We start from the raw sequence: 18473 nt of genomic DNA, 5'->3' as shown, positions 1-18473 counted from the left end.
CTATCTCTCTCCTCATGTGTCTATTTCTCTAACCTAGAGGAGAGAGAAAGACACATGGGGAGTCGATTTATCATTTTGGGGAGTCGATTTATCACTCCCCAAAAAATTTCTTGGAAGCCAAACATGGGTAAAGGGGTTGTGGTATTTCTGGTAGTGATATGGACGTGGAACCAACTAAATTCTAGGTGTTCTTTCCGTGTGCTGCACTTTCTTTGTGTTTTCTCCTACTATTGCTTGCTTGTCTATTTCACGATAAATTCAAAACACAAAAAGAGTTCTCGGACTCCATTTTAGTGTATGTAAATCCTGGGGCCAAAGCCCTCGTTTGAGGATAGAGACCCATGGACTCCAATTGTAGCGTATGTAAATCCTGGGGACAATACCTCAATTTGATGAGAGAGACCCCTCTTTCTCAATTTTTGGCGGGTATATTGAACTAGGCTGCATGCTAGTCCTTTCCCTACTCTCTTTAGTGAAACTTCTTTTTGTGATGCTTACTTGGTTGATGGGCCACAAAATCAAAGGGAATTTTGTGGGAAATGATATAGAGTGGTCATAAATACAATAGAGGGGGGGCTGTCCTAGTAAAAAAAGGGGGTAAAGATCGAAAAGTAAGTTCTTCAGAGGCACGCTTACTATTTCACATAGGCCCCACGTTCTTTTAATCTGGACCATTGATGGAATATACATACATACTCATGTTGGATCTCCAATGGCCCAACGGAAAAATCCGGAAAAATGATATTTCCACCCGCCTTCCACGAATACCACGTTCTCTTCTTTGTCTTTTTCTAGAAAAATTGCTCTATTTCTCCCTCTCTTGTTTGTCTTTTTTCGGAACTAATTCCTCAACGAGTAATCCATGAAAAAAACAGTCATTCAGTCCTCAGTCCTCACAATGGAGTCGGCCACCGTCTAAAACCCGGCCAACTGAGTCACTTCCCCATTTAAAACTCGGCAATCGAAACTCAACGAGATAATAATAATAAGCTATTGATGAGAGTTTATTTCCTCCATCATATTCTTCTCCCCCTTTTCATTCCACTAAAATGAAAATCCCTAAAACTCGGACAAAAACCGATTCCTGATTTTCTCAACTCGGATTTGTATCATTTTGATATGACCGGAGAATCTGAAGGCCCATGTGGCAGAGATCTTCTTTGTAACGCCGGTGCTGGCGCCGCCGCAGGTTTGTTCTCGTTTTGTTAGCCGTTAGGGTTTCAATTTCTCTTCTAATTTTTGGTATTTGCACGCTTGAATTCCTTATCATTGTCTGTTTTTTATTTGTATCTCTTTGATTACAATGAAATTACTATGTATTTCGAGATTCTATCTGGAAACTGTTTTCCTGTTTGGATTGAAAGAAAAAATATTTCTGATAGAATTTTTTTTGGATTTTCGTGATTTAGAGGGAAATTATATGATTATGGTTAATTTTGAGTGATATCATCATAAATTGAAACTTCCTCTTGATTAGGGTTGGTCGTAGCTATCTTTTTCGTGTTTAAAGATTTGTAAGAAATTTTAGAAATATTTTTCCTTTCAAAACTTTTCCTGAAAATTACTGCAATCCAAACAGAGCCTTCTCTTCGAACGGAATTTAGTTGAAACTTGAAAGTACTCTATTTTCTATGTTTTCATGATTTGTGTAATGAATTTGTACCTGCAGGAGCGATTTCTGCCACTTTTGTATGCCCCTTGGATGTGATCAAGACAAGACTCCAGGTCCAGGTGTTCCCCAGAGCGCCTCATTCTGGTCGTGGAGGTACTAACAAAAAAATCCTTAATTCCAGCTACAAGATGAGCTTGTGGTTATGTTTTTTTTATACTTAGAGGTTATGTAGTTCATTTAGGTTGTTGAGGAGCTGCTAAAATATGTTATCAAATGGATAGCTTTGAATATATTATCATCCTTAAAAATCTATGTGCATTCTAACCAACTAGAGTATGCACTTCAGTGGTGAGATGCATGTATCCTTCCTTAAAGAAACTTGTTGGGACCCACTTATGCATTGATTACATGATCGAATCTGTTGATCTGAACGGCAATTTTAGGCCCAACAAATGATGTTGAGGACACATGGTTCAGATGATAGTAGGATTTTGATCCAAGAAGCCTCAATCAAGCCACATTTAGGGTTCCACCAAGGGAAGCTAAGCAGTGATTTGTGTAATCGTTTATCTTACGCATGAAATATCCATTCATGATGGGACGATGACCATGTCGGATGCCTCCTGATGTTCTACAAGATTAACGATCTTGATCCCAAATCACCCAATATACCCTTTCTGGGACCCAGAAATTACCTTCTACTATTGATCATAAAAGTGACTGTGCACTCATACTATGAGACTACTAGATCTGGATCTACAAACTGGGAGCTGAACTTTGGGTTCCCTTTTGTAGAGTAGACAAGTCAATGAAAAGCAAAATTATAAAAATAAAATCGTGTTGCTGCCATCAATTGTCGCTGCTTGTTCATAACTAAACTCAACTCAACTAAGCCTTTGTCCCAAACTAGTTGTCACTGCTTGTTCATAAATAATAATAATAATAATAATAAAAATCAATTGTCGCTGCTCAATGAACAGTGTAAAATGTAGTGGCTGAAATAACATCCTGTGAGCAGCCTGAGTTGTGCAAGGTGTCATGCTATTATGACTACCCTGGAATCTTGGAAGTCTGATTCCTTTGGGGACTTCTCTCTATCCTCCAGAAATCAAATGGCAGCCCACAATTATTTCTTGAGGATGAAGGCAATTAGAATCTTTTGAATGTTGAGCTAGAAGTAGGTCAAGATTCATGTTGTAAAGATATTTCAAGAACCATGATGTATGCCCGCCCCTATATTGTTTCAGTTTCCAGTAATTTAAAATCTTTGCTCTCATTGTTATTCAGAACAAACAGAGCTGTTATTATAGATGAAATTGGGTTGACCCTACTATTAAAAAAAAAAGGGCTGACCCTATGCAACATAATGGGTTTATATGTTATGGCTTCAGCTGTGAGTATCGTCTCTAATCTTGGTATTCTGGTTGTTTCGGGGTAGAGTTCTATGGTAAATCCACACACTCTATCTCTAGAAGACCTAGATTTTTCCAACAATTGAGATTTTATAAAAAAAAAACATACGACACAACGAAATGAGAAGGATATAAAGAGAAATATAGTATTAAAATTTTAAAAAATGAAAAGAAAAAGGAAAGATCGCAGTCTAGGTAATTCAATACTCCTCAATACATAAAAAATTCTTTAAACAAAGAACTAAACTTCCAGGGAAGGGTGCCTTCTAAGTCAATGAATCTGTTGAGGAAGTCACCCTCAATCCATAACCTTTTCACTCTGGATCGATAAACTAATCTGTGTACATTCTAAACAGCCCAAACTTCGGCTTCTGCCACATCACAGGCAATACCCAGACATGCAGGTAAATGAAGAACCCAAGATTAGGGCCGGAGAAGAGCCTCCCTCCTAACACCTACCATATGGATCATACTGCCACTCTAATCTAGGATTTTTCTACTGCCATCCAAATTTAACATAGTGCAATGTTCAGTTGGGGAATCCAAACCTCAGAAGGTTTGATGGTGGGGGAGAACAGCGCGCTAATATGAATCCAACTACAAATAATATCATGGATAGCAACACCATCAAAGCACTTAGCTTTTGAAGTACTCTCTAAGACTTATGATTTTACCAATTTGTTAGATTATTATTGAAAGTTCGAATTAAAATAATGGCTGCCTCTTCATTTTTAAACATTTTAAAACATGCTGGGGCAACTAATACCACCTCAGCATCTTATGGTCCAAAACAACAGTGAAGGTCAGTTATTGATGGTGGGGTGTGGGAATATAAAAAGGGCAGCCCAGTGCACGAGGCTCCCACCATTGCGGGTTCTGGCAAGGTCTGGGGGTGGGAATATCAATCCCCTATTTAAAATTTAGACAGACTTGGTAGATTGAAGTTGATTTTGATTTTATTGTACAAGTGTAATACGTTGTGCATGAGATACTATGTTAATGGGGGGGTTTTTGGTTCTTCTCTCAAAAAATAAATATGGAAAACCTTTAAATTTTTTGGTTTGGGAAACAATGATAGTAATGGGATACCAGTGCCATTTTACTGAAAGGGTTCCATTATTAGATTAATTTTTTTATACATTACTATTTATTAAGTTCTCTATATTTGGTGTCCCATTTGCAAGAAAAAAGCAGATTGACATTTTATAAATACCCCTTAAGTGCCGATTATCTTTTTAATTTCTTGGTATGCATTGATAATATTTGGGTTTTGAAGCTCTTTTGTCGTTTTGGTTAAAATCAGGTAGTCTGATTGTTGCAAATCTAGAACAAATAATTAAAAATGAAGGCATCAAGGGAATGTATCGTGGTCTTTCTCCAACGATATTGGCACTACTCCCAAACTGGGCAGTGAGTATTGTTTGTTTAAGTTGGCTTTTCAGTAAACTAGATCTTTCTGGCATCCCATCTATCGGTGAGAATTCTTTGTCTTCACATATTTATTGATTGGCTACGTCTCATACTTTGCAAGTAATCCCGTTTGAAAAAATTATCCTTCGCAAAACAGTTGGTCGTTGTTTTTGTTTGTACTTAAGCTTATGAATCAAGGAGTGTTATAGCCTCAAAATAGCCAGATAGCCTTAAATGTTCCTTTCTTCGTTAATGGGCACTTGAGTTATAATGTGAAAGCATTAGAAATCAATCGAAGGATGGTGGTATGTGAGCCAAGTGAGTCAGCTATATCATTCTTAATCACAGAAAAAAAAATCATAGAAGATGTTGGTAGCATTTACTTGTGGATCTGAAATTATTACATTATCTATAAATGTCAAATTGATAATTTTTCTATTACTACTTTGACATGCCAGTTATGGCTAGATTTGTCACTGAACATATAAGAATTTCTTGTATTAAAGTATTTTCTTTTATTGTAAAAGATAGATGAACTCTAGAATTTTCTATTACTACTTTAACATTCCAATTTTGGCTAAATTTATTGTTGAACATCTGAGAATTTCTTGTATTAAATTATTTTCTTTTATTGAAAAAGATAGATGAAATCTAGAATTTTGTTATTTGGCTAGATATGATGCCATTGCTAGTAGTATTCTCGGCATATGCAGTGGCTAAGTTCTTTTTATCCACTTATAAAAATAGCAGGCATGTCTTTTGAGTCGTGCCTTGAGCTTACAATGCTTCCGGAAGCTCACATCATATTTCTCAAGGTGAAACTTTGTGATCAATGTTTGAAATCTTGCTAATTCAGATTAGTTTGTCAAAATGTGCAGAATTTGTCAAGCGACCAAAGGATAATCACAAACACCAAGCTTTGCACTCCACTATTAGTTTGCCAATATTTCAAAATTAGACGACGTTTGGAAATTTCCAAAATCTTGGATGCGTATGCAGATACCAGAATCATGTGATTTTAATAAAATTATGAATAGAAATTAGAAAACTTAACTGGATTTAACTTCAAGAAGAAATTAACAATACCTTGCCAATACATTTGATAAGACCGACTCAGTGTTTAAATTGTGAATATACAAGACTTACAAAGAAGAAGCATTGTATTAATTCGATGAGAGCCACGTGATTGAAATATGATACTCAATTTGATAACACAAAACCCATTTATCATTTTGGTGCAAATGTTCGTATTATACAAGCATACGGGTGTCATTGTTTTTTTTTTTGAAATAGTGTCATGGTTTTGTTATGGTAAGACTGTTCTTGGACTCGAGGACTTATGTTAGTGGCTTAAGATATATTGACATGTTGAGCACAGCTTGTAAAAATGTGCAGAAGACCAAAGAATAATCACTAACACTGGGCTTTGGACCCCACTACTAGTTCCAATTTCTCCTTGGGAGCATATAATTATGAAGTTTGTGTTTTGCCTTCCTTGGACTCTTCTAATTGATGAGGATTGTAGGCCCAATGAGGCATATTTGCACATTAGGACTTTAAGGGATTTATTTCCATGTTATTTGGTTTCTAGGATTTTTATTTATATATTTTTAGTTTTTAGGGCTTTTATTTTCCATGATATTTTATTACCTATATATAGGCATGCTGTATTGAACTTTAATTAGTTTTTGATGAAATCAGATTGATTAAAGATTCTCACCTCTAATTTTCTATTTTTATTCTTCTTGTCTTCTCTTTTCTCCTCTTTCTTCTATTTCTCTTCCCTAGCCCGCATCACTTTGGTATGAGAGCAAAAGCTCCAAGCACCCTTCTCAGTTTAAGATGCCATAGAAGCAGCGTTTCCTGCTTCCTCCTTCGATCTACGCCATCAAGAAGCTTTCAGATTCACCGAGTTATGGAGCTGTTGATCTTGTCTTCATCTAGTTTTGACAACAAAGAACCTGCAGATTTTCAGCCTCACCACACGACAAATTTCGTATTCAAAACAATCCTCCTTGCAGTCCTAAAAGCAGTCCTCCAACGCCCATTCAAAACAGCCCCATATTCCCCTTAAAACAGACCCACTTAAACCTGCAGAACCACCCTTGTTTTGATCCCAAACAACCACAACCCCTTAACCTAAGACCCACTTATCTTCTGCCTATCCTACTCCCTATTTTTCAGTCGTGTACCATCCCAACAGTCACCTCCCAAACCACCTTACATAACAGTCGACAACAACCCCTTCCAAACCAGTTTGCTGCCAACAGCAAAGCGTCCTTTCACCTTGTTTTCAGACCTTATTTGCTTCTACTGTCAGCCCTTTTCCCATGTTACTTTCAGTCCACTCCCCCAGTCTTGTATCAACCGAAACTTCACCCACCCATCAATCCATCATTGCCCTAAGCCTCGCCCACCACTTGCTCTTTGCCACAGAATACAACTCTTCCACGCCCTTCCATTCTCTGTCCATCCAAGGTCCAGCTTACCAACCCCACCGCCGGAACCAAACCCATTTCCAGCATGCATCAAAACTCCAGCATACATCTTCTCTGAGAAGTTCTCACGCTTTCCAACGAAGTTTTCGCGACGGCCTTGCTAGCCAAAATTGGTTGCCCCTCTGCAGAGATATGTCACTTGACTCATTCAATTTCCTAGTACTAAAAACAATTAAAATATAACCTTACTGGACAATATGGTTCTTATCAAGAGTGGGCTATTTGTAACTTATGTGACATGATGTCACGTTACGTCCCAATTGTTTAATGGGTTAGAGTAATTAATGATAATTATTCCCTCTTTGAAAATCTCTTTAGAACTGATAAGGACACCCTGTCACGATACTAGCACCTCTTGTGATAATGTCCACATAAGTAATAACGACACCAAAAAACTTACGGAGCCAGGGATGATCCCCATCACATCTTGACAAAGGGAGTTGCTAGTTCGGGTTTTTGCTTTATCCTATGCAAGCTGGGCACGTGTGATATTTTCCTCATTATTATCTCCGTATTATATTATTTGGTTGATGACCCCATAGGGGTATTAATGTAATTTCTTATTTGTATTCTCTCCATAATATTATAAGATTTGTTTAGGGATTACGACATACTTCGTAACTATCACGGTGATGAGGCCAGGGAAGAGAGATGGAAGAATAAGAGAAGAAGAAGAAGAATAGGAGAAGAAAAGAAAAGGAAGAATAGAGTGAAAAAGGTGAATGAGGAAGAAGTAATCTGTGGGAGAAAGTCTATAATCAATTTTATTTCTTCAAAAAACTATACTCTCTAATACATGACGGCCTTATATAGGCAATTGAAGTAACCTAGAAATAAAATAACATGCAAAAATAAAAGCCCTAAAAACTAAACACATGGAAATAAAAATCTTAGAAACTAAATACCATGGAAATAAATCCCTAAGGCCACGTTTGGATACCAACAAGATTTAGATTTGGATTTAGTTGATATTTTGAACTGGATCAGATCCTTAGATTTCCAAATCAGCTACAACAGTGCAAAAAATTCCGATTTTCAAATCAATATTTGTGGCAACTTCCTTCACCATCGCTGCTCCTCGACGTTGCTCCGGCAGCAGCGAGACCTCCCTGCCTCCCTCTCTCTCTTTCTCTCTCTCTTAAAACATGATCATGAAGATGATTGATGTGTTTTGTATCCAAAACTCAAATCTAAGTCAAAATACAAATGCATGAGGTATCCAAACGGGCCCTAAAAGTTTCAACGGGCAAATATGCCTCTTGTTGGGCCTACTATCTGCATCACACTGTATCTCTATGTTAACTCTGATCTCTTTCTCCTTGCATCAAACCCTAGACTTACAAATCATTCAAAATAGAGGGTAGATTCAAGGGAAACCTCAAGGGCTTCCTTATTAGAAACAAAGGTAAGTGAGAGTTTGTAGCTGTGATTTTAAATATCCCCTTGCATCAAATTTGAACCATGATTCCTATGTCACTGCTTTCCAAGAATTGGGATGTTGCAGTAAGCTTTTGCTTGCAACAAATGATCCCAAGGATATGGTTCTTGTAAAACTAAAGATAATATAATAGGATGTGTGTGGCACTGATAAAAAATTACCTACGTAATTCCATCTTTGTTTTTGGTCAGCGAACTGAAGCTCATGACTTGCAATGTTTGTTTAAAGAATAATCAACAGTTTGCCTTTGTATTTTTCATTAATACCAAACAGGTAGGTCTAAAATCCTTATTGAAAATTATGAAATATGCTCTAGGGTTTTGGTGACCCTAATTAACAACTTTGAATTCTCGAATTATGTTTCGTATATTCGGAGTAATGAGTAATAGACGTTGTCATTTCATCATGCAGGTATATTTCACAGTTTATGAGCAACTCAAAGGGATACTTCATTCACAAGGTTGTTCATACAATACTTTTTCCTTGAAGCCTTTCACTTTGTCCTTATTTTCTTTTCTTTCTTAAATTAGACAGATGTACTATATTCTCCTTTAAGCTTATCAGTGATATTTATACTCCCTAGTGACCGGTTCACTATTTTGATCCAGATTCTCATTACATTTTCAACTTGTCATAATGTAGTGGATGGAAATCATCAAGTTCCAGTTGGTGTAAATATTATAGCTGCTTCAGGCGCTGGAGCTGCGACAGCCATTGCAACTAATCCATTGTGGGTTGTCAAGACAAGACTCCAAGTATGTTTTATAGTTCATTTATATGTATGTGTGCTGGTCCCAAATCAGTTTTGTAGGGTAAATAGTATCTTGGGAAGTTTCTTCGTTGTAGCTAGCTACATCATTCTTAGTTATACAATTTAAGCTTTTATATTGGTTCTTTTATTTGTTTGGCTGTAATATTCTGCAGACTTTATTCTTGGCTATTGTTTTTATGGTTTCTGTACTGCATCATTACCTATATCATGACAGATACTTGCATATGTTTTAAGTTTTGTATTAATTATCGATCGTTACATTGCTCAAGAAAGGTATCTTTTTTCCTCAATGTGTTTAGCTATTCTCTTGTAAATGAACAAGTTGGTATATACCTGGAAATGACGACACTTTTCAAAGTCCTTGACACAGATGGGAATGTTATTCGATGCCATTTAGATGAAAACATGGCATATATATGTGCAAGTAAAAATTGGAAAATTTACCTAGATTTAACTTAGTAAAAGGAAAAGTTGCAAATATGCATCAATAACAAACAAGAAGCATGATGGTTAATTCGAGGAAAGTCCATACATTTGAAGCATGATAGTTAATTAACAAAAGAAGTGTCCATAAAGTATCCTGTACCAAGTTCCATGTCGTGCTGGACACAATACGTTAGGCCTAAACAAGTATCTGATGTCATAGGTAGAAAGTCATTTTCGAAGATCTAATCTAATCACTTTGACATTTTTCATGTTTTCCATGTATATAATATGCTGTATTAACTTATTGTGGTCAATACATTTAGGCTACTGATATTGGCATTACCATGTTTTGATAATGGCCCAAACTCACCTTGTCTTTTATTACATAACCAGCTGTCAAAAGCTATTACAATTCCCAAAAAGCTCTCAGCAGCCAATTAAAGCAGCGATGAGAAGGCGAGTTCGACCCATTATCAAAACATGATAGATCCAATATCAGTAGCCGTATAAGTTTCTGTTTTGTACTCTCTCTAAAAGAGGAGATGAATGTTAAGCTCCCTTGCATGAGACGGAAATGGAGTTGCCCAAGTTTCTCTCTCTACATACAAATATGTCTAGGGTGTCTCCAGGCATGGTTTTAAATTTCCATCGAAACCGACATGAAATGACTGAAATGTTTCCATTTCTATCCCCACCGAAATGATACTGAAACTGAAATGCATATCGAAACCAAAATCGTAAGTGCATTAGTTACTATATTAGTATACATTACATACTTATATTTACATGAATTGCATGTGAAATGTGGCGTTTGTATTATGATAAAATATTTATATGAATTACATGTGAAATGTGGTATGTACTGAATTATCAGACATGTGCGAGGTGTTGATGTTAATAAACCCATTATTAATGACTATCTTGCTTATGTGGTGAAAATTTTGGTGAAAATCTTGTAAAATCACATAAACGTCTGGAAACATATACAAATAATGAAATTTTATGATGAAAACTTTGCAAAATGCTAGAATAAGCACAAATACATACTTAGAAACCATCACATAAGTAAGAAATTCATCCATAATGGCTTAATCACATCAAACACCTAGTGACATGCGTTGTCGCACATTTCTGGAACAGTAAAGTCAATAAAGAAATACAATGTAATGAGGTATAAGAAAGTACAATGACCATTCTCCCCTCCTAGGATCCCAACTTCATGTGAATACCACATAGAGTTATGAGGTATTATTAGTCCCATGCTGATGTGACATCCCATGCATAGGATGCAGTTACTTTGCTGGGCAGTTCAATGATGTTGCCTACCAAATATCATTCTTTACACTACTAAAATGAAATGCAAATGATAGCATCTTTTCATTTTTTGTCTTTCCAACAATTTCGGTATTTTCGGTCGAAATTTTGGGAATTTCGACGGAAATAGTGACATGGAAGGAATTCATTGAGATTGGTCCATTGGAAACATTTCGGTTGTTTCGGGGAAATTTAAAACCATGCTTCCTAAGTTTATATTTGTAATATTCTAGCATTTCATGAAGTTTCACCTTAAATTTGTGTCATATTCATATGTTTCCATACATTTATGTTATTTTACAGGATTTCCACCAAATTTGCCAACTGAAACCGAAACGTTCCTATTTCCGTGAGGACTGAAATCCAAATCAAAACGGAAATTTAGAACCTTCTCTCGAAGGGTTAGAGTGGGTATATGTTCTGATGCATAAACAAGGTTGGAAATCGCTTTCTAGATCACTAACAAGCTCTGTTGGTGCAAGGTCATGCTCCATGGTGTATGTATTGGATGGATAGCTGGGTCTCACCATTCAAAAAAAAAAAATCTGGGTAAGGGGGTAGCATGCGGCAAGCTGGTCTGCCTAGGGAGGAAGGAAACTTTTTTTTTTGAATGATAATTGTGGCATTTATCTCTTACACAACACGTCTTTAATAAAAGTGTATTGCGAGAGTTATAGTGTGAAATCCAGACAATTACATATGAAGTATGATAGTGTAAGGAGTTTGATTTTTAATGGAGTGATTCCAGTCCAATGTGTGATATCCAATGAGAATCTAGACAATCATCTCTCCACATCAAGAGAAATGGGTTTAAAGCCTATAAATGTTCTAAACATAACACAACCTAGTGTTTTTAACCTTGGTTCAATGATAAAAACAAACTATTTGTCAATGGGTATATATACAGGAACATTATAATAAAATCTTTTCTTTTATCTGTTCCTATAATGTAATTACAGTATATCCTGTAAGTAGTGAGATGATGATATTAAAATATCTTAGCGGATCTATAGATCTTGGAATTGTAGTGTATACAAGAGCACTACTAATATATTCACTTATATGAGTGTGTAATTGTGGCTGCTTACTATAAAAATAGGTTGATCTATAGATCACTCAATGTAATGACGGGGTTAAGCGCATGGTCGTGATAACATTGAGCTGTTAGTGCATTGTCTCTTATAGAGGTGTGTGTGGCATATTTGTGAGAATCTCTATTTATTGAAAAGGCAAATAGTCCCAAGACCCAACTTTCTATGTATCTTGATAAATTTTGAATATTTAGACCAAGAAAAAAAATTCAAGTCTAGTGTATACTTTCTTTTATATACAAATATAGTTGAATGCCTAAGTTTTTGCTTAAGTTTGGAATCAATGGACTGCTTTAAATTTAAAACAAGTGGGGGCTTGTTAGAAGTGTTTTCAAATTTAATGATATCTCTTTTGTAACGAAATGTTTTCCAACTTTACCCTTTCTTCTTTGGATTGTTAAAAGACACTTTAGGACTTTCTGGTTCCCTATTTAAGATGTGTTGGGTTTTACTGCATTTGCTAACTCAAATGGCTTGGCTTGGCTAAATGCACCGTTTGCACCGTCCTGCATCCTCACATGATGTGTGTGCAAGTGCAATTGAATTTCACTTTCCACTTTGCATACATCACTGTGGGTTGCAATAGAACCAACTTTTCTCTTTTGGTTTTTTTCGAAATGGTGTTGGACCCTAGGAGACATCATCTTATGCCCAAGGTGGACATGGCCAAAGGATGGGTTCCTCAGTTTCCTCCCTGGAAACCCGTGCAGCTCCTCAAGTTTTGTAGTCCTCATATTTAATGGTCCACTCCCATTTGGTGCATCGAGTTCTGTGCCCCTCTGGTGTTGTGTCAGCCAACCAGGCCTAGCACCTAGAGGCCTATGTGGGCCCTATAGAGAGTGCAAAGGTACACCTAAGACATACAAGAACATAAGAGGGAAATACTAAGGTGGCTAGAGGAGGAGTTCGACGATGAGAGTTGTTTGCAAGACTAAGCCAAAGGGTCCAACGAACCTAGGGATTAAAGACCGAGCCCTAGACAGGTAGGTTAATCAAGCAGAGTTGATCGTTGAGACCAAGATTATTGTTTTTTATTTTATAACGCCCTTTTCTTTTATTTTGGTGCAGTATTCTTCACTGTTTACAATGTTTCAAATCTGACTTTCAGATCGAGATATCACTCTCAACCGTGTTTGGATTGACTAAAGATCAATTGATATTCTTGAAAGGTGTCTATCTTTGATCGAATCTTTTAGATCTTTAATCTTAGTCCTTTACTGTGTTCCATTACACCAAGTTGATTTGATCTATAAACTATTAAACTTTATCTACTAAGTAATTGTCTACTATGCATCTGATTGACATACTACGCATTGGTTTCTCGATATCAGTTCACACCATATTGCTTTTGGCCCTTAATCAAGTTAACCATATTGGTGAGATAGAGACACAAAGGTAGCAGTCTGCATTTCACTTGTGAGTTTAAGTAGAACAACTTAACCAATTTCTAGGCATTTAAAAAAACAGAGACTCAATTACAATAATCCTTATTGATAGTGCAACCAAATCAATGACACGGATTGAGTCTAGCTTAGTTGAATCTGGAGATAGTGTTGCCTAAATTAATTCCACGATCGAGACACTCCAACTTCAAGAAGTGGCCTCTGTGACGCACCTCTAAGACTATATTCAAGGTTAATGAATTAGAATTTTTTTGACATGATGGGAAATTATATTGATGAAAAGAAAGGGGGAAACCCTGAGTCGGAGGTGGTCATAACAACAAAATAGCAACTAAGCAACAAAATAGAACTACATAAATAAAGAAAAATCAAGGAGGGTGCTCCTCAAAATTCTCCAATCCCGTCCCATCGACTCTTGACAGGGCGAGCCAATTCGCCCCACCATTAGCCAGTTTCCAAAGATGTTGGAAACAAACCAGATGCCCCCCCACACGATCCTGAATCTCTTCAATCAAGTCCGCAAACCTCCACGAGTGGGACCGGTTTCGACCTATCCACCTATTAACTCGAAGGGTCTGTTCAGTTGCGCGGAGGAAATGGAAATGACGTGGCAGAAAGAAATGGAAAGGAAAATAAACTGCTAAGAAAGCAGTAGGAGTGCGCATTTTGTTGTCATGAAACGGAAAAGAAATAGCTAAGAAACAGCAGGATTATGGTTGCTACAAAAATGAGACAACATTAAGCAATACATAATCTGTAAAAATCAGAGATATTGATGAATCAAATAAAACAAAAATGAAGAAAATGAATCATATGAAACCCTAAAATCGCCAAGCCCTAAAATCCCCAAACCCTAAATAACGAAATCATGGTTGATTCTAAAATGGCAGAGAGAAAGAAAAAGAATGGCAGAGATAGAGAACAAAAAGTATGGAACCAGATCATATGAAACCCTAAAATCGCCAAGCCCTAAAATCCCCAAAACCCTAAAAAACGAAATCATGGTTGATTCTAAAATGGCAGAGAAAGAAAACATGACAGAGACAAATAAAAAGAATGGCAGAGATAGAGAACAGAAAGTATGGAACCAGAGAGGAGAAGGGAGAGAGAGCAGGAGAGAGACAGAACGAGAGAGAGTACCGGCGAGGAGTGGTCTTTGGCGAGGACGGATGCCGGCGAGGAGGGTAGTTGGGGACGAGAGAGAAGGGGTTGTCGGCGAGAGTGGAGAGGACCAGTAGAGAGGGCTAGGGCTTTTTTTTCCTTTCTCTCTCAAAAGCCTGAGGCTTTAGTCGGGGAAAATAACGCGAATCCATGCGTTTTGGTTGGATTTCGACTCTCGGAAAGAGAGTAGACACGTGGGATAAAATGGATTCCACGTAAGCCGTTTATTTTCAGCGCGCTTTCTGTATCCGCCCAACAAAACGCACGTTTTAGAGCTAATCCACGGAAAATGGGCCCCTTTTCCTTTCGGAATCCGTTTCCCATGCACAACTGAACAGACCCTAAGGGAATCTCCCTTCACTATTAGTCGTCCCATATTAGTCTGCCCATATATCTACTGTCAGTGATCCTGATTACCTAAAACACCACCCTCACTTCTGCTTCATTGGTGTCCTTGATCCCAATGGGGCCCGAAATATCCCACTTGGTGGATCCAGTCTCATCACTAGGAATTCCCCGTACTCAACCTGACCTAGGATTACCAATCATTGATTCGTCAAAATTTAACTTCAGCGAACCTGGATTTGGAGGATCCATCTGGGAGAGAGCGACTCAACCCTTTCCGTGCTTAATGATCTCCTTCCAACACCGGCTGAAGAGATTTGTCCATGCTTGTTTCTAACAGTAATAATCCCCGTACTCAACCTGGCCTAGGATTACCAATCATTGATTCGTCAAAATTTAACTTCAGCCAACCTGGATTTGGAGGATTCATCTGGGAGAGAGCGACTCAACCCTATCCTTTTGCTTAATTATCTCCTTCCAACACCGTCTGAAGAGATTTGTCCATACTCGTTTCTAACAGTAATAATCCACATAACAATTATACTTCTTCGCATTGTTGGACTTTCGCATTGTATGCATTATTTCATTTCATATAATCAGTATTTTTTTCTATGAAATATACTATGTGTTTTTGTGAATATCAGTTTATATTATTATTGTATTGTAATATGTCTATATTGATGTGTTGGTGTACTCGATTGACTCAAAAAACCTGCCTCAGTCAAGCAGTGGTGCTCGCCTGTGTCAAATTACCAAAGTAAGATTACGGAGCCTTTTTCACATGCTTGATTAAGGACCACAATGCCTAACTTTTGTTTTGGCTGCCATAATCTATAGTGTGTTATCATCATTTTATATATAATTTGACTGAAGTGCATACGGCTTATTCATGTTTTTTTTATCTTGTTATGAATTTGGTTGTGGCTTTTTTAAGGTCCAAGTGCATTTGTCTTGTTTCTTTTGCAGACACAGGGAATGAGGCTAGACGTCGTGCCATACAAGAGCATATTTTCTGCTTTGAAAAGGATTACACATGAAGAAGGCATCCGTGGATTATACAGGTGAGTCATTTCGGGCTCCTTTTTTCCACCGATAGATCAAAGATTTGAAAAGTAAAATATTTGGCTCACAAAGTACCTGAGATCGTCTTGGCTAACTATTCAAGTCAACCTGGGTACATGTAATTTTACTTTTACCTGTGAGTAACTTGCCAAACACCTCTTCCAAATCTACATAAACAAATCATGAGCTGAATTACTATTGTTACAGACCTAGATGAATCGTTGGCTCAAAAGTTTCAATGGTATGCTGTTTTTATGTGGTAAACAGCGGCCTTTTGCCTGCACTAGCTGGGGTAAGCCACGTGGCAATACAATTTCCAGCATATGAAAAGATCAAATCTTACTTGGCAAGGGGTAATGAATATTTTTAACTACAGAGATTTTAATTGCTTTCTTGTTCTTCTTTGTTTCTGATCATAATCAAAGTGCTCAGGTAACACGACCGTAGATGAGCTCAGTGCTGGAAATGTCGCTGTTGCCTCGTCACTCTCTAAAGTACTTGCCGCAACAATGACTTACCCCCATGAGGTTCTTATCCAATTCAACTATATCTCTAGAAAATACGTTTCATATAATTCCCATGGTGACATAATTGCTTAAATTTTCCGAACGATATATTCTCCAATGTGAAATCATGGTAACTACTGGAGAGGGTAAATTTGTAGGGGTACAATTTCGGTCGGGACGGGTTGAGCTTTTGCTATAAAATGAGTTGGAATCAACCCGAATGCAACCTGATTTTATGGTAAAAGCTCAACCAAAACTCTAAAAAATCGAGACAAGTTGCACCTGGGTTGCACCCGTAGTAGATTTGTTGCGAGTTCTATTGGCATTTACTTTTTGAGGAATGATAGATACAAGGGCGCCCTTGCATAAAGAGCCACAAAAGGGCCTTTCATTGGATCCACGTCATTTCCAGTTACTTTTTAAAATCGATTGAAAATGTAAAATGAGTGGCATTTGATGACGTGGATCCAATCAAGAGCCCTTTTGCAGCTCTTTATGGAAGGGCGCCCTTGTATCTATCATTCCTCCTGCTTATTTCTTATTTATGATTTCTGAATCATCAGGTTGTACGATCAAGACTGCAAGAGCAAGGCCAATCCCGGAATTCTGAGAACCACTACACCGGCGTTGTAGACTGCATTAAGAGAGTCTTTCGCCAAGAAGGCATCCCTGGTTTTTACCGTGGCTGTGCCACAAATCTATTGAGAACTACGCCCGCCGCTGTTATTACTTTTACCAGTTTTGAGATGGTTCAAAAGTTTTTGCACAATGTTCTACCTCCTCAGCGGCGGCCAAACCACAGCAGGAACGCATCCCTACCGAAGAGAAAGACCACATGATTCGTAGGCCATTAGAGACCCAAACCAATAGGAAAGACTTCAATTTCGGCGAGGAACAAAGATCAGTTGCCGTCCCTACCCGACACTTTGGTGAAACGCAATGGGAGAACAAAATGCAGGTGTTTTAGCTTAGAATGTGGAGGTGGTGAATAAAATTAGGGTTAGATATTTTAATTTTGTAATTATTATCGTTTGCAATTTACTTTTTTTTTTATGGGAAAATTTTTGGTGAGTTAGTCCTAAACTCCTAATTACCACAGTTTAGATTACTATATTTGAAATTTGGGCTTGGCAGCCCAAATGCCTACGCAATAGATGTTGGGACCTGTAGCGGCCTTCTGCTTCTTCTTTTGCGGCCCAATATAAAATTGGGTTAAGCCTCTGCTTAACTTGTAATTGTTAAATCAAAAAACCAAGATGGTACGAAAGTGTTAAGAGATCCTTAAAAATGCTAGTCTTTTTGGATTTGCAGCCATGGTAGAAATTGGAAGCCCAAATGACATTATCTCGAACGTGAAACAGGGGAACCATCCAAGGAATCAGAGGACATGTTTAATATTTCCAACTGGATTTCAAATGAGTTCCAGACACAAGGGAGGGTGCGATTAGAGAATATAAAGAAATTTTGAATATATTTAACGAAGAGAGTTACCCTAAATCTAATGACGCTAATGAAGCTTCCCCATTCAATTGATTAGCCACCAGATCTGCACGTTACAAAGCTCATCTAAACCTATTGAAACATTCCCAAAACGGCCGAGGAGAGTTGAGAAGTTTTAATCAAGCTGCCGCTAGGAGGGTACCATAATTGATTATCTTTACGATTTAGCACACTTGGCTTAGAAAGCTGTTACAAATTCGTTCACATAGTTGTAATCAATTGATTCATTTAAGTGATTTGCTAGGGTCCATCGCAAAGGGGATTTCGGCCACCTCATGAATGGAGACAACAGCTTCATTTAAAGCTCAATTTTTATATGAGAATTGATCGAGGCCAAAACTTATTATTGAACTCAAATTTGCATTCTTGTTAATAATCCTGTTTTGCATAAGCCTCACGGTTGAGCTGCTAACTCAAACGGTCAAGGCTTTGTTCTTCAACCTGGACAGAGGTTTAGCTTCCTTACCAAAATTGAGACTAAAATCTGACCTCATTATCTGAGATTTCAAACCCTAACAACTAA

At 37.5% G+C, this 18473-nt stretch overlaps 1 protein-coding gene across 1 annotated transcript; it reads left to right on the top strand.

The window, feature by feature from the left end:
• The first annotated feature begins 827 nt into the window (after window positions 1–827).
• Window positions 828–17525, top strand: LOC143884760 (nicotinamide adenine dinucleotide transporter 1, chloroplastic-like). Its single transcript, XM_077388524.1, has 9 exons — window positions 828–1189; window positions 1670–1765; window positions 4328–4434; window positions 8782–8830; window positions 9013–9125; window positions 15849–15943; window positions 16212–16297; window positions 16377–16471; window positions 17014–17525. Exons 1-9 carry the CDS (start codon window positions 1120–1122, stop codon window positions 17287–17289), a joined length of 987 nt encoding a protein of 328 aa, XP_077244639.1. The 5' UTR covers window positions 828–1119; the 3' UTR covers window positions 17290–17525.
• The last annotated feature ends 948 nt before the right edge of the window (window positions 17526–18473 follow it).

The sequence above is a fragment of the Tasmannia lanceolata genome, unplaced genomic scaffold (genome assembly GCF_043159265.1).
Source record: "Tasmannia lanceolata isolate RefF3 unplaced genomic scaffold, GAP_Taslan_0.1 ptg000008l, whole genome shotgun sequence".
NCBI lineage: Eukaryota > Viridiplantae > Streptophyta > Magnoliopsida > Canellales > Winteraceae > Tasmannia > Tasmannia lanceolata.
Note: the sequence above shows the minus strand (reverse complement) of the source record. Positions and strands in the feature narration are given on the sequence as shown.

Coding starts and splice junctions, on each gene's coding strand:
- LOC143884760 (XM_077388524.1), top strand. CDS start 1,120: ATGACCGGAGAATCTGAAGGCCCATGTGGCAGAGATCTTCTTTGTAAC. Junction 1,766..4,327: donor GCCTCATTCTGGTCGTGGAG/GTACTAACAAAA, acceptor GGTTAAAATCAG/GTAGTCTGATTGTTGCAAAT. Junction 8,831..9,012: donor AGGGATACTTCATTCACAAG/GTTGTTCATACA, acceptor GTCATAATGTAG/TGGATGGAAATCATCAAGTT.